At 45.6% G+C, this 26790-nt stretch overlaps 1 protein-coding gene across 15 annotated transcripts in view; it reads right to left on the reverse strand.

The window, feature by feature from the left end:
• Positions 1-26640, reverse strand: part of PXK (PX domain containing serine/threonine kinase like) — an 81148-nt gene extending 54508 nt beyond the window's left edge. For 13 of the 15 annotated variants that reach the window (XM_082739401.1, XM_082739400.1, XM_082739408.1 and 10 more), the window contains exon 1: positions 26401-26628. In XM_082739401.1, the coding sequence (XP_082595527.1) occupies positions 26401-26502 (102 nt within the window). In that variant the 5' untranslated portion in view covers positions 26503-26628. Of the gene's footprint in view, positions 1-26400 lie in introns of all 15 variants that reach the window. The other 2 variants (XM_082739395.1, XM_082739399.1) reach the window with 2 other exon arrangements.
• Positions 26641-26790: the final 150 nt, after the last annotated feature.

Below are 26790 nucleotides of genomic sequence, written 5' to 3' on the forward strand. Positions count from 1 at the left end.
TTATGATCACACAAAACTTGTACAGGAATGTTCTGTTCCAGTGTTGGTAGCAGCTTCATTAGTAACAGCCCAAAATTAGAAACCAGCCAGATGTCCATCAACAGGTGAGTGGTTAAACTCTGCTGCATCCGTATCACACAGCAATACTCAGTTACAAAGAGGAATAAACTACTGGTTCACATAACAACTTGGATGAATCTCCAGGGTTATGCTGGGTGAAAAAGTTGTTCCCAAAAGATTATAAACTGTATGACTCCATTTATTTAATATTCATGAAATGACAACATGATAGATACGGAGAACAAATTAGTGTTGTAGGAGTTAAGGCTGGATTGGTAGGGTGTGGGGGGTAGGGATGCAGGTGTGGCTATAGAAAGCCAAAGTGAGGGGCTATGCTTTCAATGTTTGTGTCCCTCCCCCCCAAATTCATGCTGAATACAAACCCCAAAGATAATGGTATTAGGAGGCAGGACCTGTGAGAAGTTCTTAGGTCATGGAAGTGAAACCCTCATGAATGTGTTTAGTGCCAAGTAAAGGAGGCTCCAGAAGGATCCCTTGCCCCTTCCATCAAGAGGATACTTTGAGAAAGTACCAGTGATGAATGAGGAAGAGGACCCTCCCCAGAAGGCAACCACGCTGGCTCCCTGATCTCGGACTTTCAGCATCTGGAACTGTGAAAAATAAGTTTCTGTAGTGCATCAGCCATCCACACCTGCCTGAGGGATGCTTGGATTGATGGGAATGTTCTGGATCTAGACTATATCAAAGTCAATGTGCTGACTGTGATACTGAACCACAGTTTCACAAGACAGTACCACTGAAACAAACTGGATGATGGACATATGGGATCTCTCTCTGTTATTTCTTACAACAGCATGTAAATCTGTAATTACCTAAAATAAAAAGTTTAAACTTAGGTATTCAAACAAGGAGTGGTAGCAATCAGAAGACTAAGATCCACGATTTTGGGTGTTCAGAGTTTGCATTCTATATGCATCCCCAGCTAGAGAAGCAAGTGAAAGGGTAGAATAGAGAGGCAGTGATGGCATTTTCCAAAGAAACCAAATCCAGTGACCAAACCCCCTACCTTCCTGATCATTAACATCTCTCTGCTCCTGAGGAGGAGGGAGAGAAGAAGGTATTAAAAATACATATTCTTGGGGCGCCTGGGTGGCTCAGTGGGTTAAGCCACTGCCTTTGGCTCAGGTCATGATCTCAGAGTTCTGGGATCGAGTCCCGCATCGGGCTCTCTGCTCAGCAGAGAGCCTGCTTTCCTCTCTCTCTCTCTCTCTGCCTGCCTCTCCATCTACTTGTGATTTCTCTCTGTCAAATAAATAAATAAAATCTTTAAAAAAAAAATACATATTCTTGGGATGTCTGGGTTGCTCAGTGGTTAAGCGGCTGCCTTAGGCTCAGGTCATGATCCCAGGGTCCGGGGACCCAGTCCCAAGTCAGGCTATCTGCTCAGCGGGGGATTTGCTTCTCCCTCTGCTTGCAGCTTCCCCTGCTTATGCTCTCTCTCTCCCCCTGACAAATAAAATCTTAAAAAAAAAAAAAAAAAAAAACCACATTCTCAGGCTTTGCACCAGAAATGCTGAATTAGAATCTCTGAGATAGAACCCTAGGAATTACATGTGTTAACAGCCTCCCCACGTAATTTTTTTTTTTTTAAGATTTTAAAGGCAGACGCTTAACAGCTGAGCCACCCAGGCACCCCTCCCCGCATAATTCTTACGAAGACAGTAAGCAGGAAACACAGATCTAGTCCAGCCTTCTGTCTATATACAGGGGGATTCATGATGAAGGTATAGATTAAATCATTTAAGAATGTTGACATTCGGGCACCTGGGTGGCTCAGTGGGTTGGGCCACTGCCTTCGCTCAGGTCATGATCTCAGGATCCTGGGATCTAGTCCCGCATTGGGATCTCTGCTCAGCAGGGAGCCTGCTTCCCTCTCTCTCTCTGCCTGCCTCTCTGTCTACTGTGAACTCTCTCTGTCAAATAAATAAATAAAATCTTAAAAAAAAAAAAAAAAGAATGTTGACATTCTTTCCTCAAAAGCTCAGAATTGTTTTAATCTCCTTGGATGGTATGATTTAGGCATTACCGACCATCACTACTCAACAAATGCTTATCAACAAGGTATTCAACAAATCCTTTCTACTGAATTCTCATTTAAGTAGGTGATTTAGAAAACAAAGCCAAATAAGCACTGTTAACCTGGTGACTAAATTTTAAAATAGATGTTACTGCGCTATCTTTCATTTCCACTCCGTGTATTTAAGAAAAGTGTATAAAGTTCTCAAAGCAGGAATTCCCGCCTTCTCAGGAATATGTTAAGGATGGCAATGCAACAATATCCACTCAATTATGAATGAATCAGTTGTGTACCTGACAGCCATCCTGAGTTGGGTTCATATGGGGGTATAAAATAAAATAAAATAAAATAAATAATAAATAATAAATAAATATAAATTTATATAAATATAATTATAAAAATAAAAATATATATGCATATATATATATTTTAAAGATTTTATCTATCTATTGGGCAGAGAGACAGCAAGTGAGGGAACGCAGGGAAAGTGGGAGAGGGAGAAGCAGGCTCCCCACTGAGCAAGAAGCCCAATACAGGGCTCAATCCCAGGACCCCAGGAACATGACCTGAACAGAAGGCAGAAGGCAGATGCTTAATGACTGAGCCACCCAGGCATCCCATAAAATAAATATTTTAAGACTGATTCGTGTAGTGTGGCAAATCTCTTAAGCAATATGCTAATGCAATTATTTCCAAATCCATACAGATAAAATGCTGAAAACTTCTGACATTCTTAAATTTGGGGGATCAATCCTTTATGGTGAAAATTTTCTTTTTTCCAGGCAAATTTTCTGGGCTTTTACATTCTCAGAGTCAAGCTGAAATTAGCATATATCATGGAGTACTTCCAAACAACCACACATTGAAAAGACAAGCTCTTCTGATGTCTAAAATTGAGGGAAAACGTTGATTCTCAAAAACCACTTTTAGCATCTATTATTTCACTACGATTTATCAGAGGAATAATATTAATTTAATTCTTTTTTTTTTAAAAGATTCTATTTACTTATTTGCTAGAGAAACAGCAAGAGAGGAAACACAAGCAGGGAGATTGATTGGGAGAGGGAGAAGCAGGCTTCCTGCTGAGCAGGGAGCCCAACGTGGGGCTGGATCCCAGGACCCTGGGATGATAACCTGAGCCAAAGGCAGACACTTAACGACTGAGCTGCCTGGCGCCCCTCGAATAATACTAATTTTAAAAATTCCAGTTCAGTGTTGGGCACTTTGTAGGTACTGAGTAAAAACACAGTTGTCGCGCTTTACATATGTTGAGTTTAAAGTTCAGACCTGTGCTTTACAAAGACATTGCTGCCAACTGTAAATATCCACTAATGCACCCATAACGTTCCAATCCCTGTACTTCATTCATGCCGGGGTGTAAGTCTGAACAGAAAGGTACAGTCTGATTCCATTCCTTCCTTCGTAGACACACAATTTAGATTAAAACAAAACAAAAACAAAAACTTGTCTATAAACACAGTACTCTTGATCTCAAAGCCGTGAGTTTGAGACCCAGATTGAGAGCAGAGTTTACTTAATAAAATTTAGAACTTCCTGAACACACATTTGTGCCAGAATCGGTTATGTCTACACTATTTGGTCAACTGGCAAACATCTTCTCACCTTACTCCTTTCTATATGTTCTTTGCCCTTTATTCCTCTCCCCTCCCCGCAACTGACAGTAACCACTATGTGCTCTAGTCTTCCATGAGCCTTTACCGTTGTCTCTACTCCAGGATTGCAGGACTATCAGGCTAATAATTCTCACTAAGGTATTCCTGAAGTCTCTTCATTGATACCCTATAAAGTTGTCTATTATTGTGATTATGATTATTACACTGTCTTAAAAAAGACCCTGTCTATAAAGCAGCACACAATAATGACTGGGAAAAGCATGTGACAGAGGGAAGCAGTAACTACAAGATAATGCCTGGGTCATGTTGTCAGACGGTGATAGCCAAAATGACATCGCCATTAATGTCTGTGCCAAGACATTCTTTAAATTTAGGCCAGTGATTTCAAAAGAGGGTGATTCTGACCCAAGTGACATTTAGCAATGTCTGGAGACATCACTGGTTGTCACAAGGGATGAGGGAGCTACTGGCATCCAGTAGACAGAGGTCAGGGATGCTGCAAAACACCTACAATGGACAGCACAGCCCTCCCCGCCCACCCCCGCCACGAAGGACTACCTGGCACCGAATGTCCTTGGTGCTAAGGCTGAGACAGCCAGGTTCAGGCGCATCACTAAACCAGTCATCCCCATCCATGGAGGCTTGGCTTACAGGGTGGTGCTGGGGGCTACCTCTGTCTTCATCTGTAGTTGGCCATAGCCTACTAGTATCTCATATACAACACCACTTGTGTCCACCTAGACTTACTTAGTTACTGGTGGCCTGAAAGCACCACCATTGTGTAAAAACACATCAGGGACCCATTAAGGCTTCACTGTGGCCCCCAAGTCCCATATGCCATCTGGTAACAGATACAGAAAGACACTGGAGAGGGGCGCCTGGGTGGCTCAGTGGGTTAAGCCGCTGCCTTCGGCTCAGGTCATGATCTCAGGGTCCTGGGATCGAGTCCCGCATCGGGCTCTCTGCTCGGCAGGGAGCCTGCTTCCTCCTCTCTCTCTCTCTGCCTGCCTCTCTGCCTACTTGTGATTTCTCTCTGTCAAATAAATAGATAAAAAAAAAAAAAAAAATCTTTAAAAAAAAAAAAAAAAAAAAGAAAGACACTGGAGAATATAAGGTGATTTTGCTCGAAAATATTTCCTTTAAGTAAACTCCACCCCAACATGGGGCTCGAACTCACAACCCCAAGATCAAGAGTCCCTCTACCGATTGACCCACCTGAGTGTCCCTGCTCAGAAATAATTTTACTCCAGTTCAATAAGGCATGTTAGTCCCTTACTATAAAATGTTTGATTTTTTTTATTTTGCTTGATACCACCATCCACTTGACCAAAAGGAGATATTTTCACCTCAAATTTCCAATCTGCAAACTAAACAGAGCACTGCTGTCCACTGCTGGCAATCAGGCTGTAGCTCTTATTAAAGCAGAAAGAAGAGTGCCCTGGGGACTGGTAGAAACCCAACATTGAAGTCATACCTCCTCCTCCTGCACCGCGGTCAGCAGCCCAGAATCCTCCAGCAAATCTTTCCCATCTTTTCTGTCATCTCTAATGCGGAATGGAAACTGCCATGTATATCAAAGAGACAATAAACCACCAAGGCCCATCAGGCAATGAAGGGCTCTGTAGTGCAGCCCTGAGTCTCATAGGTCTACACCTGTCCCCAAACCCTGCCATCTGCTGCCACTTCCCCAACAGGCCTTCTCCTTGCTCCCCCCATGACACCATGCCCTCCATCTCGGTGGGGCAGAGTGGCCATCCTGTCAAGCCCTAGCATTTTGGCTAGTTTGTGTGGTCTGGTGCAGAAGTTCTTCAAACTGGAAAGGCACCAGGACCATGGAATTTCTGACTTAAGTGACGTTAGAGAGAAGCAAGCACCGATCCTGTGCCTGGAACTTTGCTAAGCCCTTTACTCTGCACTTCTTTCCAATTCTCACAGCTGCCAAGAGGTTAGATCTCAGCTCCGCTGAGGGAGCTGTCTAAGATCACATAACTAGGAAGCCGCTGAGTGGGAAATGCAACCTCAGTAGCAGATTCCCAAGACCCTCCCACCTGCCCGGCTGGCAGCCCTAAGTGACCTGGGGAGCCCTGAGCTCTTTCTGCAACCCTGAAAGATGAGAGTCCTCACTAGTGGGTGCAACTCAAGTGGTCTATTTCTTTTTTTTCTTTTCTTAATATTCTATTTATTTATTTGACAGACAGAGTTCACAAGTAGGCAGAGAGGCAGGCAGAGAGAGAGAGAGGGAAGCAGGCTCCCCGCTGAGCAGAGAGCCCGATGATCCCAGGACTCTGGAATCATGACCTGAGATGAAGGCAGAGGCTTTAACCCACTGAGCCACCCAGGCACCCAAGTGGTCCATTTCTAATGATGGTGACCCTTTGACTCCAGTACTGGGGAGGAGGGGGCTGTCATTTCCACAACTGTTGATTAATGTTCCCATCCCAGGCCTTTTTCCAAGTAAGCATCCTCACTGGCATTTTGTTTCCTAAGTTTTCAGAAACGCAGTTAAGATTTCCCTGCACAATAGGTGACATTCAAAGATGCCTTGGTTCGATGAAATTTTAGGAACAAAATGAGAATGAAAACTTATTTTGAATCTGTCTGGCCCCAAATTACCTTAATGAGGCTACAAACACTGATCATTCTGGGAAAAAAATGTGTTAAAGGAACTAAAACCCAAACTTAAGGAAACCTTCAAACCAGATTAACCCACATAATTCTTCCTTCTCTTCTGGCACAGATAAGACTCAAAGTACAGAGAAATGAGGGCAGCTCTTTGGAGGTACTTCACCTGTCTGTGTTCCCACATCACCATCCCTAAAGCAGAGGGTCCCAATGCTGCTGCATTCGATAATCACCTAGAGAACTAAAATAAAAATAAAAGGATACTAAAGGTTTGACCCTCCCTCCCCAAGATTCTGATTTAACTTGTCTGGCTGAAACACGGCATTAGTAGGTCCTAAAACTTCCCCAGGTGATTCTAACGTGCAGCCAGGGGCGAGAACCATGGTTCTAAAACCTCTTAAAAAGGAAGCAGCTTTCCACTATAAAAATAAAAACCCTCTCAAGAGAAGAAGGAAACAAATGAGCCAAGCACCCACCAAACCTCAGAGCCTCCTCCATCCCCAGCCTCGCCCCTCCTTGCCGATGGGAACCATTACCCTCATTTTGCAGCTGGGATCTCTGAAAAGGCAAATACGTTGACTAGAAAGAAAGTGATAGCTTGAGGTGGAAGGCCCGGTCTCCAGCACCTACTAGCCCCACCACTCTCTTGGGTTCATTCTCAAACCCACTTCCTCCTGGCACTTTCCCTTCATAGGAAGGCCTGCAAAGAACGCTGAGCATGGGTGAACTTACTAGCCATCCAACAACATCCTACTTCCCTGCTCAGGAACGTTCCAGGGTTCCCAATGGCCAGAGACTAAAACCCAACTTTTAGCCTAGCTTCCATGTTTGGCTCTCACCCACCCGAAGTGTCCTAACTCTTCCTCCACCTCAAACCCGCCTCTGCTCAGTCAGATTCTGTGTGTCCTAAACATCCCCTACCGATTCCCCTCTTTCTCTGTTCTACCGAGTCAACATCTGGCAAGGTCAGCTGTTTAATCATGTTACTGTCCTATGTCTACCTATGTCCGGGGAGAGGAGGGACTCTCTCCAACTGAATTAAGTTCTTCAAGGGCTAGAATCAACGTATTTCTTTGTATTGAAAACAGCACCCAGCACGAGGTCAGGCCCATAGCAGCAAATACTCGTTGGTGGGAATTAATTAACTGACTGATTGCTCCTTTGGAAAGGAGGAAGCATGTTGCTTTTTCATGCACATCTACATACAGGAAAAGTCAAACAGCATGCTCAAGAAAATCTCATTGGGTGTGGGGGCATGGGTGAAATAGATTGAAATAGATGAAGGGGGTTAAGATGTACAAACTTCCAGTTATAAAATAAATAGGCCACGCGACTGGATGGCTCAGTCAGTTAAGCACCTGCCTTTGGCTCAGGTCATGCTCCCAGGGTCCTGAGAGAGAGCCCCACATCAGGATCTCTGCTTAGTGGGGAGTCTGCTTCTCTCTCTACCTCTACTCCTTAATCCCCTTCTCATGCTCTCAGAGTTGTAAGTCAACTCTACTTAAATAATAAAACAGAATTTTTTTTTTTTTTTAAAGAAAGTCTCCATGGATCTTCCAAGCCCTAATTTATCATCCCTTTATAAACCTAATATTCAAACCCATGGTATCACACAGCACAAGGGCCACAGCTCACAGGTATTGGGCAACAGCATCCCGAAGGACAACAAGGTCTCGAAGGAAATTCTCAGTTGCAGGACTTCTGCTCAGCTCAAAGCAACCTGCCCGGCTGCTTACAATTCTTAATATTTCACCTAGAATTAATGATGACTCCTTGCTCTGCTAAATATTCATTACTATTGCTGTTTCATTTGTAGATTTTCAGTGCTGAAATGTACCAGTGCTTTATTCTCATTGCTGTGTACTCCAATAATGTGCAAAACCTGCCCCCAAACCAATGAAAGCATTTTTTTTTTTTAAGATTTTATTCATTTGACAGAGATCACAAGTAGGCAGAGAGAGAGGGGGGTAAGCAGTCTCCCCAGCCCGATGCAGGACTCAATCCCAGGACCCTGGGATCATGACCCGAGCCGAAGGCAGAGGCTTTAACCCACTGAGCCACCCAGATGCCCCAGCATTCGTGTTTTAAAAGGCATTTGAAGGGGGGGGGCACCTGGGTGGCTCAGTCAGTAAAATGTCTTCCTTCAGCTCGGGTCATGATCTTGGGGTCCTGGGATCAAGTCTTGCATCAGGCTTCCTGCTCAGCAGGGAGTCTGTTTCTCCCTCTTCCTCCACCCCTCCCCACTGTGTGCAGATGTGCTCTCTCAAATAAATAAATTAATTAAATATTGGGCAGGTGAGTGAAGCCAACTGTATCTCCTTTTCGACCAAGTGAAATAAGTCTCATTTAAAATCTAACTGAATCATAGAACTGTGTGCTTCACCTTCATGCAAAGCAAGTTCTCCAGTTTCTACTCTGTGTTCCCAGAAGGGGCAAGGAACACGTTCATAAATGTGCTTTGATGCCTGCAGTGAGATGCCACCACCTTACTGAGCAAGCTTCTTTCCTCTCCAGGCCTTTTGAAGTCCAAGCTCTCCTCTGCGGGACAGTCTCCTGCCCTGCCGGGGGAGTTGGTCTCCCTGCCTGACTTCAAAGACAGCCGATGTTCAGCTAGGAGCAACACTGCAAAGCAGCGCTCAAAAATCCTCTTGGCCACAGACATGACTAGAGAATGAACATGGCATTTTAAACAGCAGTTTCTGTGGCATTCTGTGGTACAAGGACCCTTAAATGACGCCAAAACAAATCACATAATTTGCTAAGATGAGACATGAATCCCATCTTACGTCAAAGCAAAGGGGGAAAAACCCTTAAAAATCTCGGGCTCAATTAAATAGTAATTAAAAACGAAATATGACCTCCAATAATCCTCAAATTTCTTGGGCCGGTGCCCTAAAAGTGTAGAAACAGACGCAGTGAACATAACCTCCAAGAACCACTATTTAGCTGGCTGACAAGAAAACTCCGATCTGGTCGGAAATAATGATGTTCATGGGGGCTCTGGTATCTGACAGCTAGTAATGACCTGGGTACCAGCTAAGAAGGAAGTGTTCCTCCTCCTGGGGCCTTTCCCGCTCTGTGCCATGGCCCCAAAGCCTTCTGGAGGCTGATATGCTGATGGGCCACAGTGCGCGCGCCTCCCCCATGCCTCCACTGCAAGTCCCCAAAGGGAGAGGGCCTGGTTTTCCAGTCACAGAGACCCAGTTCAAACCCCAGCTGGCACTTACTAGTTTTGAGACCTAACTTTGCTGAGCCTCTGAGCCTCAGTTTATCTGCAAAAGCATACCTTTCCAGCAGGATGGCAGTAAATATTAGAGGAACCCGTATACTTAACAGCACCCAGCCCAAGAAGCCAGCTCCATAACTTAGTTTTCTTTCCTGCTAAGAAAAAACAAACACAAGGTGTGTACAGATGAATACACCAGAGCCCCAATCAGCAAGCTCAGGAGATGGCCACAGCACTGTCAGGAGTACCAAGGGAAAAACAAAAAGCAGCCATTCTCTCTGAACACAGGAAATAACCGTATCAGTCTCTGATTGCTGACAGCAGGCAGCACTACTCCAGCTTCTCTTGTCCCAGCTTCTACGCTTGCATTTATTTATCTACCTATTTGTTTTTAAGATTTTATTTCTAACAGGTACCTGGGTGACTCAGTTTGCCTTTGGCTGGGGTCTGATCCTGAGGTCCTGGAATGGAGCCCTCCTTAGGGCTCCCTTCTCAGCAGGGTGCCTGCTTCTCCCTCTCCCTCTCCTGGTCACTCCCCCTGCGTGTGCGCTCACTCGCGCGCACGCTCGTGCTCTCTCTCTCTCTCTCTGTCAAAATAAATAAATAAAATCTTAAAAAAAAAAAAAAGGTTTTTATTTTTAAGTAATCTCTATACCCAATGTGGGGCTAAAACTCACAACCCGGAGATCAAGAATCACATGCTCCACCAACCAAGTCAGCCCGGAATCCTGTCTATATCCACTTTTTTTTTTTTTTTTTTAAGATTTTATTTATTTGACAGACAGAGATCACAAGCAGGCAGACAGGCAGGCAGAGAGAGGGAGAGGAGGAAGCAGGCTCCCTGCAGAGCAGAGAGCTCGATGTGGGACTCGATCCCAGGACCCTGAGATCATGACCTGAGCCGAAGGCAGCGGCTTAACCCACTGGGCCACCCAGGCGCCCCTCTATATCCACTTTTAAGGAAGCTAAGTTAAAAGCCTCACCCTAAAAAGAGCCGGATATCAACAGTAAGAGAAACGTTACGTTGTTTATGGTATGACCATGTAGTGAAAGATTATGCAAGCCTTTAGAATGGTGTATTATAGGAATTTTTCATGACACAGGACAATGTGGATGCTAGAATATCAAATATTCTAAAGGGTTAAAAAAACTGATAACATTGATAAGAAGAGGGAACTACAATAGATATTAACAGTAGTTATCTCTGGGGTGAAATTATGTGTGGTCTAAATTCTCCTGGCTATTTTTTTTTTTTGCATATTTTTTAGGTTATCTGCAATGAGCATATTTTACTTTCCTAATCAGGAAAAACAATTTTTCCAAAAGCTCCTTGGTTTGCTACACATGTAATTTTAAACATGCTACTTTAGAAGAAAGAATCCTGAGTGATAAGAACTGAGATTATCTGAGCTCAGAGAAGAGCACAGTACCTTATCCATGATGAATGCAAGCTATCATCTTTCTTCCCTTGGTAAGTGAACTTTCAGTCATTTTATGACTCACCAGCACCTTTACTGTGCTGGGGAGATTGGAAAAACTGAAGATGAAAGCCAAACAAATTAACCCTCCTATTAGTTTCAGCGGTGGTAAAATATTTGGTGGGAAAGGAGCTTGAAACCATGGGGAAGTCAAGCTCGGGAAGTCCCTAGTGGTTTCCAAGGAGTAGAACCGCTCAGCATCACGAAGGATGAGGGAGGGCTGACTGCACGTAAATTTACTCTACCTCGCCTAAAAGCATCCCGGTGTCCTCCTGAGACGCCAGTTCCAATCATAACTGTGTAGTGACTCTACAAGTCGTGTGGCCATAGGCCTCTTCAGAGCTGAAGGGGGAAACGGCTACGTTGGTGGAGCATTTACTCTTCGGTTCCTCAGCTTATCCCACTTCCCCGCAGTGCTGGGAGGTACATGTCACTATCTATTTCACAAGAACCCCACCTCTCAGAGGGCAGGTGCCTTAAACGAGGGCACTCAGCTAGGAAGTCAGGAGAACGGACTCCACGCCATTCTGACCCAGGGCACAGCACTTCCTACCCTGCGTGGCCTGAGGCGGGACGCTTCCACATCACACACCCCTCATTTTGCAGGAGAACTCAGAGAAACAGGCAGAACCAGTCGCTCAAGTGAGGAAGGAGCCCAGAGTGAGGGCACATTGGGGACCACAGGAACCCAGGCCTGGGGGACAGGAGTTGAAACAGCTGCAGAGCTCTCCACACCTCCCAGCCCGGGCTCCTGGCTTGAGGACCTCTGCGCTCCGCGAGCTGCCTCCTCCTGCAGCTGCCTCCTCCTGCACGTTCGCAAACTGTGGGCTGGATGTAACCGGGCACCGTAGAGAAGCTGTGTACAAATGTGAAAAGTCTTTTCTCTTCCCAATATTAAATAAGCACCCCCCGAACACGAGGCAGGTTCCAAAGAGCAGAGAGGAACATTTTTAGATGTCCTGAAGCAAGTATCAGGCTTCTGGAGTGAGCACCCAGCAATGTGAATGGTGGTTAACTTCAGCTGTTCCAGAAGGCAACAGAACCTTTGACTGGGCCATTCTGTTTCCACACTATGCTCCTGTTCACCTCCAACAACAACTGCACATCCTCCCTGTGCTTTACTATCAGAAATCATTTAGGCTCTTGGTCTCAGTGGTCACTGCAGGGTGGTCATGTCCTGTGCTCCCATTCAGGTCTTCTCACTCCATTCAGCAGTCTGGAGAGAGTCCTAAGGCTGTGAGGCCCAACAGAGTGGCCACTGACTGGGGGACTGCAGTTTAAGTTTTATTTAATTTTATTAAATTTAAGTAGTCTAGGGACGCCTGGGTGGCTTAGTTGGTTAGGCGGCTGCCTTCGGCTCAGGTCATGATCCCAGCGTCCTGGGATCGAGTCCCACATCGGGCTCCTTGCTCGGCAGGGAGCCTGCTTCTCCCTCTGCCTCTGCCTGCCACTCTGCCTGTGCTCGCTCGCTCTCCCTCTCTCTCTCTGATAAATAAAATCTTAAAAAAAAAAAATTTAAGTAGTCTAAGTGGCTAACTGTAGCCACTGGACAGTAGAGTTATGAACTGTTTGCAAACATACACACGAGATATTTATGAAAACGTAAGCACAGTAAACATAGTTGTGTTATGACTTGCTTTTCTCCCCCCACTTAATATAAGACAAATCTCGGGGCACCTGGATGGCTCAGTGGGTTAAGCCTTTGCCTTTGGCTCAGGTCATGATCTCAGGGTCCTGGGATCGAGCCCTGCATCGAACTCTCTGCTCAGTGGAGAGCCTGCTTCCCCTGCCCCTGGCCCTGCCTGCCTCTCTGCCTACTTGTGATCTCTGTCAAATAAATAAATAAATCTTTAAATATATATATATATATATATATATATATATAAGACAAATCTCTTTCTATATTAGCAACCATACATCTGGATATTATTTTTAATGTCTGCATCTGGCCTGTCCAGGGTAGTAGCCACAAGCAGGATGTAGCTATCGTGAATCTGAAATGCGGCTAGTTCCAACTGCAGTATGTTGTAATTGTACAATGCACACCAGATTTCAAAAACTTTGTAGGACATAAAGAACATAAAACATATTAATAGTTTTTATACTGCTCATCCATTGAAATAATATTCTGGATATATTGGGTTAGGAATAGATCACCTAAATTCATTTCACCTTTCCTTTTTACTTTTCTAATGTGGATACGAGAAAACTTACAATTACATGCGTGATCTGGACAGCATGGCCCTACGGCCTCCACGGCACGTAACAAACTCCAGGCCTCTGCAGCCAGGGTGGGAGAGCGGAGGAAATGGCAACCCAAACCACTGTCCGGTTCAGTGACTCAGGGGAGGACCCCTAACTCAGCCTCGTCTAAGCCCAGGCTTCATGGAGACATCAAACAGGTCCACAGCTCTGTGCGCCCTGATAACAGATCAGGCTGGGGATGGCTCAAGGTCCACTGGCCTTCAGACCATTCTGCCGCCCCCAGCCCCATGGCCTGGAACACGTTACTTACCCTCTCTGGACCTCATTTTCTTCCAACAGAAAAATGGAGATAATAGCTCAATCCAGAGTTGTCATGAGAATCAGGTAAGAATCTAGAAAAGTCTGAGCAATTTCTTTTTTAAAGTTAAATATACGCTCACCATATGACTAAGCAATTCCATTCCTAGATATCTGCCCAGGAGAAATGAAAGTCTGTCCACACAAAGACTGGTACCCAATGTTCATAGAAGCTCTTATTCGCAACAGCCCCAAAGTGGAAACAAGCCAAATGTCCACCAGCTAATGAATGCGTAACAAAAGGTGAAATATTACCCAGCAATAAAAAGAAACATGTGACAATATGAAAGAATCTCAGAGCTTTACACTAAGTGAAAGAAGCCGGATGCAGGGGCGCCTGGGTGGCTCAGTGGGTTAAGCCGCTGCCTTGGGCTCAGGTCATGATCTCAGGGTCCTGGGATCGAGTCCCGCATTGGGCTCTCTGCTCAGTAGGGAGCCTGTTTCCTCCTCTCTCTCTCTCTGCCTGCCTCTCTGCCTACTTGTGATCTCTCTCTGTCGAATAAATAAATAAAATCTATAAAAAAAAAAAAAAAAAGAAGCCGGATGCAAACCATTATACCTTAAAAGATGCCATTTATATATATGACATTCTAGAAAAGGTGAAATGACAGTAACAGGAAGCAGGCCAGTAGTTGCCAGGGACCAGAGGAAGGATCCTGACTGCAAAGAGGCCTCAAGGAAATATCTGGAGTGATGAAAATGTTACAGTGGTTACAAGGGCGCCTGCATTTGTCCAACTTAGGAAGTGAGATAAGTAACATAGAGAACTTAGCACAGGGCTGGGCCCTAGCTGTTATCATAGCAAGTGCCACTGCCTCTTCAGTACTGCCCGAACTTTCTAGAACCCAGACTCAGACTCACGATCTTCCTGGGTAAACCAGTTACTGCTCACTTACCCTGGACCGTTTCTCTATTCTTTTCTGGTGCCTTTGTTTCCCTTGTGGCCTCTACCTAGCAGACTTCTCTGTTGCATTCCTGCCTCTCTCCAGTGCTTCTCTCCCCACTGCCACTGACCTGATGTGGCCTTTCTTTTTTTATTCTTTTTTTTTTTTTTAAGATTTTATTTATTTATTTGACAGAGAGAGATCACAAATAGGCAGAGAGGCAGGCAGGCAGAGAGAGGAGGAAGCAGGCTCCCTGCTGAGCAGAGAGCCCGATGCGGGACTCGATCCCAGGACCCTGAGATCATGACCTGAGCCGAAGGCAGCGGCTTAACCCACTGAGCCACCCAGGCGCCCCTGATGTGGCCTTTCTAACCCATCGCTTCACTACCACCCTGAACTCGCTTCTCCCCTCCCTTCATGCTTTGCACCGACCCCTACTCACCAGCAGCAAAATAAGCTTCCTAAAAACCACTTCCACATGCTACATAACCTGCTGACATCCCTCACTGCTGTTCAGATCCCTGAGCCTGGTCTCCAAGGGACCCCAGAGCTGGCCCAATCTCCCCTTCCCATCTTCTACTTCCCATCAGAATCCTCCATGACAGATCCTTTCGGAATGAACAAACAAAGGCAGGGACCGCATGGGTCTTGCTCCCCAAGTGTGCAGCACGGTGCCAGGAACAAAGGGCACGCTCACAGCAGCATGGCTGAATTAACTGAAGTCTGCGAATGCAACCCAGCCTCAGAGAACACAGCTAGTCATTCTTTAGTATTTTAAACTGAGATCCTTATGGGGTGGATTAGTAACAGTTTAGAAGAGGATGAACAGCTACAGTCTCAGGAAGGATTTATGTATTAAAGGTTACAAGGCTTCTGTTTACATTTCTAATTTTTAAAAAATACATCAATAAAATAATTATTTAAATATTTTCTCCCTTTGGGACCCCTGGACAGCTCAACTGGTTAAACATCTGCCTTCAGCTGACATCAAGATCCTAGGGTCCTGGAGTCAAGTCCCTCATTGGGTTCCCTGCTCAGAGGGGAGCCTGCTTCTCCCTCTGCTACCACTCCCCTGGCTTGTGAGCTCTCTCGCTGTCTCTCTGAAAGATAAATAAAATCTTAAAAAAAAAATTTTTTTCCCTCCCTTTAGCCCAGAACAGACTAAGAGCCTCCAAGTGAACTCACAGGAAACATGGGGCCAGTCACAGAAATCAGATGAGTGTGTTCATGGTTTATTTGGTTTATCACAGTTTGGGCCTCTACATAGCTTTTCAACTCTTTTTTTTTTTTTTTTGAAAGATTTTATTTATTTATCTGACAGAGAAAAACACAGTGAGAGAGGGAACATAAGCAGGGGGAGTGGGAGAAGAGGCAGGCTTTCCATTGAGCAAGGAGCCCATTTTGGGGCTCAATCCCAGGACCCTGGGATCATGACCTGAGCCAAAGGCAGAAGCTTAATGAAGCACCCAGGCGCCTGCTTTTTAATAGATTTTGCTCTGCGTCATACATGGTTTCATTTATACCCATTAATGGACCATGACTAAAGACAGGCTTTTATTAGGAATGCCAATGGTAAAATATGAGTTAAGTGAGAAGTTAGTGAGAAATACGAGAAGTGAGAACCATAATAAAATTGGTAATTCTGCAAAATGTCCGAAGATGTGCATTATCAGAGAGCCTTAAGCTGTGTTCATCTTATCACAATTCTCACTGCCTCTTGTATTTCAAAAAACAATGTAATTCAGATCCCAAACATTAATATAATTTTCAATAATGTACTGATCTGAATAAAATATTTTTTTAATTCAAAATCACTTCCAGAGGGAGTTTTTTATAATTCAGTAGTACGATGAAAGGAGTCTGCAAGTTCAAAAGCCTGGGGAATGCTAATTTAGAACCTGTTCTCTGAGAAGCTGTTGAGGTCAAAGCCCCAGGAAGGACCTGGGGGGTTGGAGCCACTCCCACTGTCCCCTCAGGGCTCCCAGGCAGGCAAGCACTTTCAACACCGTCACCCTTTGGTTCAGACATCTGCCACCTCTACCAGGAAAGAAGCTCCCTGCTTCGTGCATCTTTTTATCTTAATTCACCGCCCAGTGCCCAGTTCACAGGAGACTCCTCATAGGTGCTTGCTAAGGTTCCCAAACCGTAGAGACTTTCCGACAAGGAAGAAGTTCTGTGCTTCACAGAGTGAAAGACACCCAAAAAAGTCTGTGCCCACAGCCTGCCTAGGGGAAAGGAAGTCATGGGGGCTCCAGAGAACAGAAGTGCATGTCTCAGGAAGCGGTGTTCTGAAGAGGTCAGCTGCCCCCCAGCCCACCCCCTCACAAGTATGGGTTGGCACGGTCTACTTGGCAGGGGCAAGAACAGAGCACAGCGCTTTCTGTTTCTCACCCCACTGCCACAAGGAAAATGTGTGTACACCGATGTTGGGGACGCACAAAAGCTTCGAGGTAAAGAGCTGAAATGGGCATTTGCCGGGCAACCCCCCCGCCCCAAGGCCCGGCCTCTGGGAGCCCATCTGCCAGTTCCGAGCCCAGTGGCCTGCCCATTTGCCTCTTCCACCTCTTCCGCCGCCTCTGAATGCCAAAAGCTGGCTCTGCTGCCAGGCAGGGGACCCCAGGCTGCATCTCCTGAGCCTTGCTATCAAAACAGGTTCCTTCAGAGCGAAAAAGAAAAAGGCGGTAGGGGAGTTGCTCTTTGACAGGTCACTGGTCTCTTTTTTGCCATTTGGTAGTAAAGCGGTCACAGCTGACAGTGAAACAAACTTTTAAATAAATAATTCTCCTTTTTCTGCTAAACATACCTGAGCGCCCAGCAAGTACCAGTACCTGAGAAGTTAGTTACCAGTGTTGTGGCAAATACAGAGGTAATAAACTACATCAAAACAGCTGATACTTATGTGCCGATCTCTGCTGAGAACGTTCCACGTGTGAGCTCAGTTAATTTACCTCACAGCAGCTCTAACGTACTCTTATCATCTGCACTTTACAAAGAAACAGAGATTAAACCGTTTGTCCAAGGTCACTAAGATTATTGTCCCTCTGCTCCTGCCTTACCCTTTCACGTGTGTGGGAGGGGGAGAGTACAAATAGAAAACAAAGTAGTAAGAAATAACAGGTATGGAGGCACCTGGATGGCATAATCCGTTAAGCACTGACTCTTGGTTAGGGCCCAGGCCCTGGGATCGAGTCCCACAACGGGCTCCCAGTTCCACCGACAGCCTGCTTCTCCCTCTGACCTTCTGCCCTCTCATGCTCTCTCTCACTGCCTCTCTCTCAAATAAATAAATACAATCTTAAAAAAAAAAAAGAAAGAAAGAAAGAACAGGTATGTAAAATGCTTGCATGTTTGGAACCAATAAAGCTCAATGGGAGTTTCACAGGAAGGAAAAGCATATCCAGCTCTGCAGGGGCGCCTGGGTGGCTCAGTGGTTAAGCATCTGCCTTAGGTTCAAGTCATCATCCCAGGATGGGGCACAGAGCCTTGTTTCAGGCTCCCTGCTCAGTGGGGAGTCTGCTGCTTCCTCTCCCTCTGCCTCTTCCCCTGTTTGTGCTCTCTCTCTCTCTCTCTCTCTCTCTCAAGTGAATAAATAAAATCTTCTTAAAAAAATAAAGAAAAGCATATCAAGCTTGGTAAGGTAGTTGTCCCCAGGAAGGGTTCCCTGAGTTGTAGCTCAGATAACGGCAATCATACAACAAATCCATTTACTCAACAAACAGGACTGAGTCTTACTATTTATTATACGCTAAGGAATGTGCTAGTTTGAAATGGAATCAAAGTAACAATACACAGACATGAAAGGCTGGATTTGGAGTGGGGAATAAACTCAGAGAGAAAGACATGGACAGAGGCAGAACAAGCTGCCCACAGGCACCACCCAAATGCCCCTTGCTCTCTGAGTGGCGGGAAGGGGCAGAAGTGAGTCCTGCATGCTCAGAGCTCCCGGAGTCACGCCTGCTCACCACCGCACCCCCAGCACCGACCGCAGTGGCCGTCGGAGAGCCAGAGCCAGAACCTGAGAAGCAGCACGGAGTAAAGAGCAGCAGGCTGTTAGTGAATGTGGTATGCACAGGGGGACACATGGGGATGTCTGGAGCACAGCGATGTGGCAGCCAGCCCTTCCCTGTGCTCTGGGGGGGGACAGTGAGAGCGCTCAGTGTGGTGTGAGCAGGCCCGCTTCAGGCTCCATTTCCCCCTGCAGGACTAAAGTACACCTGTCCCCACCCACCAGTCCCCAGTCACCGGGCGAAGGGCAGGCTGGAAGGCAAGCATGCGGAACAACACTGCCTTCCCTTTGCACCTCGGAAACAGCTGCGGCATCTTAGATCCAGGTTTGTCCCTTACCAACGCTCTAGTCACTCCCTCCTCCCGCCACCCCAAAACAGCCTCGACTGAACTGCGGAGAGATGACCAGTTTCTGAGGAGCCACACGGAAGCAGTGTGGCAGCCCGGTTGAAATGTCATAAAGAGTAAGGTGGCCAGGGTGCCAACACCCTGCTGTCCCACACAGAGGCCCGTGCCTTCCGCTGGGCTCCTGTACTAAGTCACCTCAATGCCCTCAGCAAGGTACAACCCAGAGTAACTCCTTCCCACTGACAGGACAGAATTCATCTACTGTTCCAAAGCCACAGCTTCCTGAAAGCAGGGTTCATACGGCAGCAAGACAAACTGTTTAGATACGAGCTACTTCAACTTTGCAGTTCGAAAAACCTTCTCCAGCAGTGATTCTTAACCTAAGATTCAATGCCAAAGAGCAGGCTTCAGGCCAGGGAGGATCTGGGAGGTTATCTTAACATGTGTATGAGCATTTACAGAGAATCTGTCCCTCTGAAAAGATTGTGAAAGGAGGTAAACCCAGAGACGTAAAGAACTTGTGCTAAGAATGTGTCTCGAGTTTAGTATCCTGCAATGTTATAAACTTCCCAGGGTGACAGCTAAAAGGTATGGGGCTTCCTTTCAGGGAAATGAAATGCTCTAAAATTCATTATGATAAATAATAAATCTAAAAAAGTGGGGGGATGGGCAGCTGGGTGGCTCAGTTAAGCAGCCAACTCTTAATTTAGGCTCAGGTTATGATCTCAGGATCCAGGGATGGAGCCCCACGTCAGGCTCTGTGTTCAGTGGAGAGTCTGCTTGAGCATTCTCTCCTACTTCCTGCTGCCCCCCCTTGCTGTTTCTCTCTCTTTCTCTCTCTCTCCGAAATGAATACATAAAATTTTAAGACTGATTATGGAGACAGGTATATAACTCTGTGAATACACTTAACTTGTATAGTCAATGGGTAAATTATATGGTATGTGAATTATATATAAAGTTGTTACTAAGAAAAAAAAATTCTAGAAGAATTCTGTTGCAATAGGTTCCTCAAACTAATATTATACTGATAGGAATACTTTCTTACCCAACAAAAATTAACTACTCAATTATCTGAAGACCACAGGAAAAATGTACTCTTTTAGTAAGCAGGAGGAAATGTGTGATAGCTTTTCAAATGGAAATGGCCAGACTCACCCCAAATTTGACAGTCTGCAAGATCAGCTGGAGACTAAATGGTCAATCCACATAAACTCTTCCCCTCGAGGGGTACAAGTATTTACTCCAGATACAGTGCCTGTCCCTTAGTCCTTAGTCAACATTTTCAAACTGAAAATGAAGTTCTCTGTCATCTCCTCTGAAGACAGTCATACCTTAATCTCCCCTACCATATGCATCTTACTTGTGAAAGAAGTCATTGACAAGAATGACTTCCAGTTTTAGAGGGAAAACAACAGAAAAAAACCTATTACCCTCCCTTCTACAACACCCCTAAGCACTCAAGCACTTCTGAGTTCCAAAACAACGTTCGAGTCCAGCTCTCCTGTCTTCAGGATGCCAAAAGCTGGAACATAAAGGAGCCTCATTTCATGTGAAGCCACTCAGAAATCTCTAGCAGCTTGAAAAGGAACTAAACCAGCCTCAGTAGAAAACAGGTTGGTTCTAGTTGGCCCAAATGAACCCATTTAGACCATCAATCAACAATCTATATTTTGAACAATCTTATTAAGATCACAAACTACATGGAGGCTACGTACACATGGGTGAATATTTATATCGCCCTGAGGAGCAAAACATGTAAGATCTTTTCCCCTGAAATAAACCTCAGTCCTAGAATCCTATGTTTCTTCCAGGTAACTACAACCAGATTCTTATTTATATTCCTACTACAAAAAAATCTTCCTAGTGGGATAATCCTCAAAAGAAGTGATGAGGACTAAGAATCATCAGCCCCTAGGGGTATCTGGGTGGCTCAGTTAAGCATCTGACTCTTGACTTCGGCTAAGGTCAGGATCTCAGGGTTGTGAAATCAGGCTCTGCACTGGGCATGAAGCCTGCTTAGGGTTCTCTCTCTCTGCTTCTACCCCTCCCACCTCCCCCACCTGCATGCCCTCACTCAAAATTTAAAAAAAAAGGGGGCGCCTGGGTGGCTCAGTGGGTTAAAGCCTCTGCCTTCAGCTCGGGTCATGATCCCAGGGTCGTGGGATCGAGCCCCGCATCGGGCTCTCTGCTCAGAGGGGAGCCTGCTTCCCCTCTCTCTCTGCCTGCCTCTCTGTCTACTTGTGATTTCTGTCTGTCAAATAAATAAATAAAATCTTAAAAAAAAAAAAAATTAAAAAAAAAAAATCACCAGCCAGCCCCTAAGTCAGTCTGCAAAAAATTGACTTCAATAGGTGGTACAGTTTAGGGACACCTGGGTGGTTCAGTTGGTTAAGCGTCTGCCTTCGGCCCAGGTCATGATCTCAGGGTCCTGGGATCGAGCCCCACATCAGGCTCTCTGCTCAGCAGGAGGCCTCCCACTCCCCCTGGTTGCGTTCCCTCTCTCACTGTGTCTCTCTCTGTCAAATACATACATAAAATCTTTTTTTTTTTTTTTGGAAGATTTTATGTATGTATTTGACAGACAGTGATCACAAGTAGGCAGAGAGGCAGGCAGAGAGAGAGAGGGGTTAAGCAGACTCCCTGCCGAGCAGACAGACTGATACAGAGCTCCATCCCAGGACCCTGAGATCACCACCCTGCTCCCTGAGCCAAAGGCAGAGGCTTTAACCCACCGAGCCACCCAGGAGCTCCAATAAATAAAATCTTAAAAAAAAAAAAATACATACAGTTTACTTACAATCTCTAAATTAACTAATTACCATTATCTAAAAGGTTCCAACTCAGACTTTTGCAACTATATCCATCACAGGTTTCAAAACAAGCGGGAAAAATACATAACCAAATAAAAGACAAGTAGTTTGATTTCAAGAAAACTTGGAGCGCCTGGGTGGCTCAGGTCATGATCCCAGGGTCCTGGAATCAAGCAAGCCTCACATCAGGCTCCCTGCTCAGCAGGGAGCCTGATTCTCCCTCTGTGTGTGCTCTCTCATCTCTCTCACTCTCTCTCAAATAAATAAAATCTTTAAAAAAAAAACAAAAAAAAAAGATTTCAAGAAAACTTATTATCTTCATATAAAATGAGGAACTATCATTTGCATTTGCCTATGCAAATATCTTCAAGGAATTTTTTTTGTTAAAGTATTCAGTATAACTTGGAATTGTAAAGAAACTTCCAAACAGCATCCCAAAAGGAAGCCCAGAGAGATCCCGATTTTGAGCACTGGGTTGCCTAAAATGTCAGGCTCTGAAGGCAATGAGGTCTGCTAATTTGGCATCACATTTGATTGATTTATTCTGAGGACGTATGAAAAGAATTTAATAGACTACATAAAGGGGCGCCTGGGTGGCTCAGTGGGTTAAGCCTCTGCCTTCAGCTCAGGTCATGATCCCAGGGTCCTGGGATGGAGCCATGCATGGGGCTCTCTGCTCGGGAGGGAGCCTGCTTTGCCTTCTCTCCCTGCCTGCCTCTCTGCCTACTTGTGATCTCTCGTTCTCTGTCAAATAAATAAAATATAAAAAGAAAAAGACTTAAAAAAGGTCACTGAATAAAAACCGGAGGCTCGGGCGCCTGGGTGGCTCAGGCGCCTGGGTGGCTCAGTGGGTTAAAGCCTCTGCCTACGGCTCAGGTCATGGTCCCAGGGTCCTGGGATGGAGCCCTTCATCAGGCTCTCTGCTCAGCGGGGAGCCTGCTTCCCCACCCCTCTGCCTGCCTCTCTGCCTACTTGTAATCTCTGTCTGTCAAATAAATAAATAAATAATCTTTAAAAAATAAAATAAAATAAAATAAAAATAAGCGGAGGCTCAATAATCCAAGCCACAAAAGGAAGATCAAAACCATCTGTGTTTGACAGGTAAAGACTCTGACTGATTTGTCTACACCTCAGGAAACGGAAGACCTCAGAATCCCACAGAACAAAAGCTCAATGAAAGCAGGAGCTATCTAGCATACCACCAGATCTCCAGCATGAATAAATAAACTGTGTAAGAATACAGTTTCCAAAAATCAAAGGTTCAAAGAGAGAACTATTTTCAGTAAAGATCTCAACATGTAATATTATCTTTCCAGATTCAAAAAAATTGTGTTATGCCTCAAATACCACTAAAATTATCTTTTGTTTCTCAAGAACAAAATGCATCAAATGCAGAGTAAATGGGCCTTGAATCAGATGAGCCCCACAGAAGAGTATTTTAAAAGGAGCAAATGGAGATGAAGCGTTAGCACACTATAGCACACTGACCAGCAAAAACCTGATACGCATATTTGATAACAACCCTCTCCAAAACTATCGGTTTCCTCTGGTTTCTGTTTCAGCTAGGTAAGCACTTTTTCAATCTATTGATTTTTAGAAGTTTTCCCTTTCACGTCACCAAGAACATCTCTGTTTCTCTTGTCTTCTCTTCAATAGCCCCAACTTTCCCACAATTCACCTGTATGGCTTTTTATTCAAATTCCTTTTGTTTGGAAAATCCTTCCCTTTCCTCCCACCCGAGCTGAAAGCATCCTCCCTAACTATAGTCCCTTTGGATTTTATGGAAGTTTCATTTCCTTGCAGCAGAGGCCTGGTCTATTTCCTGAAGCCAAATTCATTGTGCTCCATAAAAGTGAAAATAAAATCATTCAAACCACAGTCAAGAACAGAATCATCTACCAATCTGTACCCTCTCTGCCAGTTTCTCATGCAAATATGCCTTTCTCGCAGTGACCTTGTGTTCCCTCCATCCTGGCATCTGTATTTTCCAACCCACAGAATGTTTCCCTCCCAAGTCCATAAATTTTAAATCCTATGTAACCTAAAATTTTCTGCTGTAAATTCTGTTTCCCAAAGCTAAACAACCTTGGTAAAGGGAAAGAACCATGGACAGAAATTAGCTATTTACGATAATAACACTTTACCATGTTTAATGCTTTGGATGTTATTTCACCAGAAGTGAAGAGATGGAAGAAAAAAGAAACGCCCTTTAGGAATACTTCATAAAGACTGTTGCATCTGATCTTTGTAACAACCTTGGAAGGCAGGCAGAGTACGCATTTATTACCCTCTTTACAACATCAAAATACACATCAAAAAGTTAACCTTCTTATGACTTACACACAGACTAGCAAGTGTGCCCAAAACTATATTAACATCTAGCCTCTTCCAACTCAAAGGCTATATACTCTCTCTCTATGTTTCTATCCTACAGCCAAGGAGAACATCCATTTTTCAGCATTTCAGAGGGAGGACTGCCCTGACTTTTGGGACACCGTCTCCCTTCAGCTGACAAATACGAAAGTCACCTTCAGTTTTCCCAATAGAAAACAATGCTCTTTTCTTCCATATGCCACCATTAACAACTACTTCTTTCCAAAATAATTTCCAACAGTTCCTGTTTTAAAAGGACTTACTTACTCATAAGGGGCTAATAATCCAGAAAGTCTGCATCAGCATATGATTTTCTCAATAAAGTTCAGGGCTGATGCAACATTTCCCACTCTCCAATTCTACAGCTAAAATGACAAGAACATAGAACAGTCAAAAATTGCGCAAGACAATGCTACAGTGTTTTTTACTCCACCACATCTGCCTCTAAGGGTCTCCTGTGAGTCACTATCTTTTGTGATCAGTCATCATTATAGGGACTCCCATTCTCTACTCTAATTATTTTATTTCTTAAAGAAAAGCTCAGCAGTAGAAATGGAATCTTATTACATCTTTCACTACCTTTCTGAAGCACTGACCCCCTTAACTTAGCACCTTAGATGCCACATTGTTCCAATTTTCACCACTACTGTTTTACACAAAACAAAAAAGAGGCAAAGTAAGGTTGCAATTCATTCGTTTATTCATTCAACAAACACATATGAAATCCTATCAGACACCAGGATTTGGGACCCAAAATTAAGCGTCTGTCCCTCCTCTCATAGTCTGGTAGAGAAGAAAACTAAAGACGTGATTATGGAATAAACTGATCTAGGTCAAGGTGGAAGTGAGCACAGGGCTTGGGCAGTGGCCATCATGGAATGCTTCCTGGAAGAAGTGATTTGTGAGTACTTAAAAGCATCTCTTTACTTTCAACACAAAATAAACCTAAAAGACTCAACTCTTCTCCTCAGAAGTTTGTACAATTTACATGCCAAAAGCCAAGTCAAAAATCGAATTTAATATCAGAATTTATTCTTGACTACCTGCCCTAAATTTCAACCTTTAACCCATACTCCCACAGGTATACATTACAAAGGGTAAAAATTCTGTCCAACACAGTGCCTTCTCTCAAGTCTGTAAAAGAGGATTAAAGATAAATGAGAAAATGAAATACATTTTTAAAATATATAATCATCTTCCTAACTGGAAATGAACACTTTGAACAATCCAAGCCCTACAAAGCACGGCTATTGGAAGAGGAAACTGAGGTTCAAAAAGTCCCACTTTAATACAACAGAATAAAAGATCTCTTTGAAGTCACCAGAACAGCTTGAACAAAAAGAGAGACAGAAGGCTATTGTGGGGCTTTAGCCTCCAGATGATGAACCCTAAACACACTGCAATGGTAAACAAACAAGCCTCAGAGCTGGAATCTGATTTGGTGGCCTGACAAAACATTACAATTTAAGGAATCTCTCTCTCCCCATTCATTATTTCTCAAACAAAGTCCTACTGGCTGACAGCTCCTGTTTTTCTACTGGTTTCTAGGTTTATTGCTTGTAAATTATAATGCACAGTGTTGTTTAAAAAAAAAAGGTACAGGCAAATGAAAACAATCCTGGTTTTAAAGACCCATAAAAGACAGTATATGTAACAAATGAACTCTGTCTGTGTTTACTATGAGGACCTATTACTCCTTTATGCTACTCTGGTGGATTTTAAACTCAAATGAATGCTACCACTGCCCACTGAAGAGCAGGTTAGAGGAGGGAAGGAGCACACTCATACACCTGCCTCAGCAGGACCCCAGACTGCCTCCCTCACCACTTCCTGCGCCTAGGCCAAGCAACTGCCCACCAGCTGGGGCGGCAGACACCAGCCATTTACATTCTGCTATCCCAAGAAGTAGGCTCTAAAGTCACACTTCGATTCGGCCAGGCACATCCACATCGCCGCCACTCAGCTACCCAGCGGAAGGGAGGAAAACTCGCGGCCCCAGAGAGAAGGCTGGCGGCGGGCAGAAGTGGAGGAGAGGGTCCCAGCTGTTCCCTTGACTCCGCCTGGCCCAGGTGGGCCCGGGAATCCTACAACTCTGAGCGGCACCACCGAGCCCCTCCTCCTGCTTGGCCCAGAGGGCTGAGATCCCCACCCCCGGCCCCTGCAGACCTGAGTTCACCTGGGCCCCGGGGCCCCTGACCCAGAGCCACTGCCACGGCACTACCCTCCCGCCCTGGGCCGCCGACCCCCGGCCCTGCTCCCCGGCCCGGAGACCCTGCTCAACCCGCGCCGGGCCGCCCGAAGCCCTCTCGCCGCCCGGGGCCGCCCCGCGCCGCCCGACCGACCGGCGGGCCGCGCACCGTGTGGGACTGCAGGCTCTGGCTCGCCTCGATGGCTGCTGTCAGCGGCACCGTGTCGTCCAGCAGCACCTTGCCGGCCGGCGGCTTCTCCATGAAGGCCATCCCCGGACGCCCGTCCGCCACCGCCTCGACACCAAGAGCAGGAACCAGGCGCGCCGACTCCCGCCGCCCGCCCGGCTCCGCCGCCGCCGCCGCCGCCGCTGTCAACACGCGCCGCCCCACGCGCCGCCGCCACCCGCCGCGCCCGCGGGGTCCTAGCGCCGGCGTCTCACCGCCCTCGCTGTCAACACTGGCCGCGCTTCCCTCCGCCGCCTCCCCCGGGGTCCTAGCGCGATAGTCCCGGGGTCCTAGCGCGATAGTACCGCGGTCGCCGCTTCCCTGGACCCGCGT

The sequence above is a fragment of the Mustela nivalis genome (genome assembly GCF_964662115.1).
Source record: "Mustela nivalis genome assembly, chromosome: 1".
Classification (NCBI taxonomy): Eukaryota; Metazoa; Chordata; class Mammalia; order Carnivora; family Mustelidae; genus Mustela; species Mustela nivalis.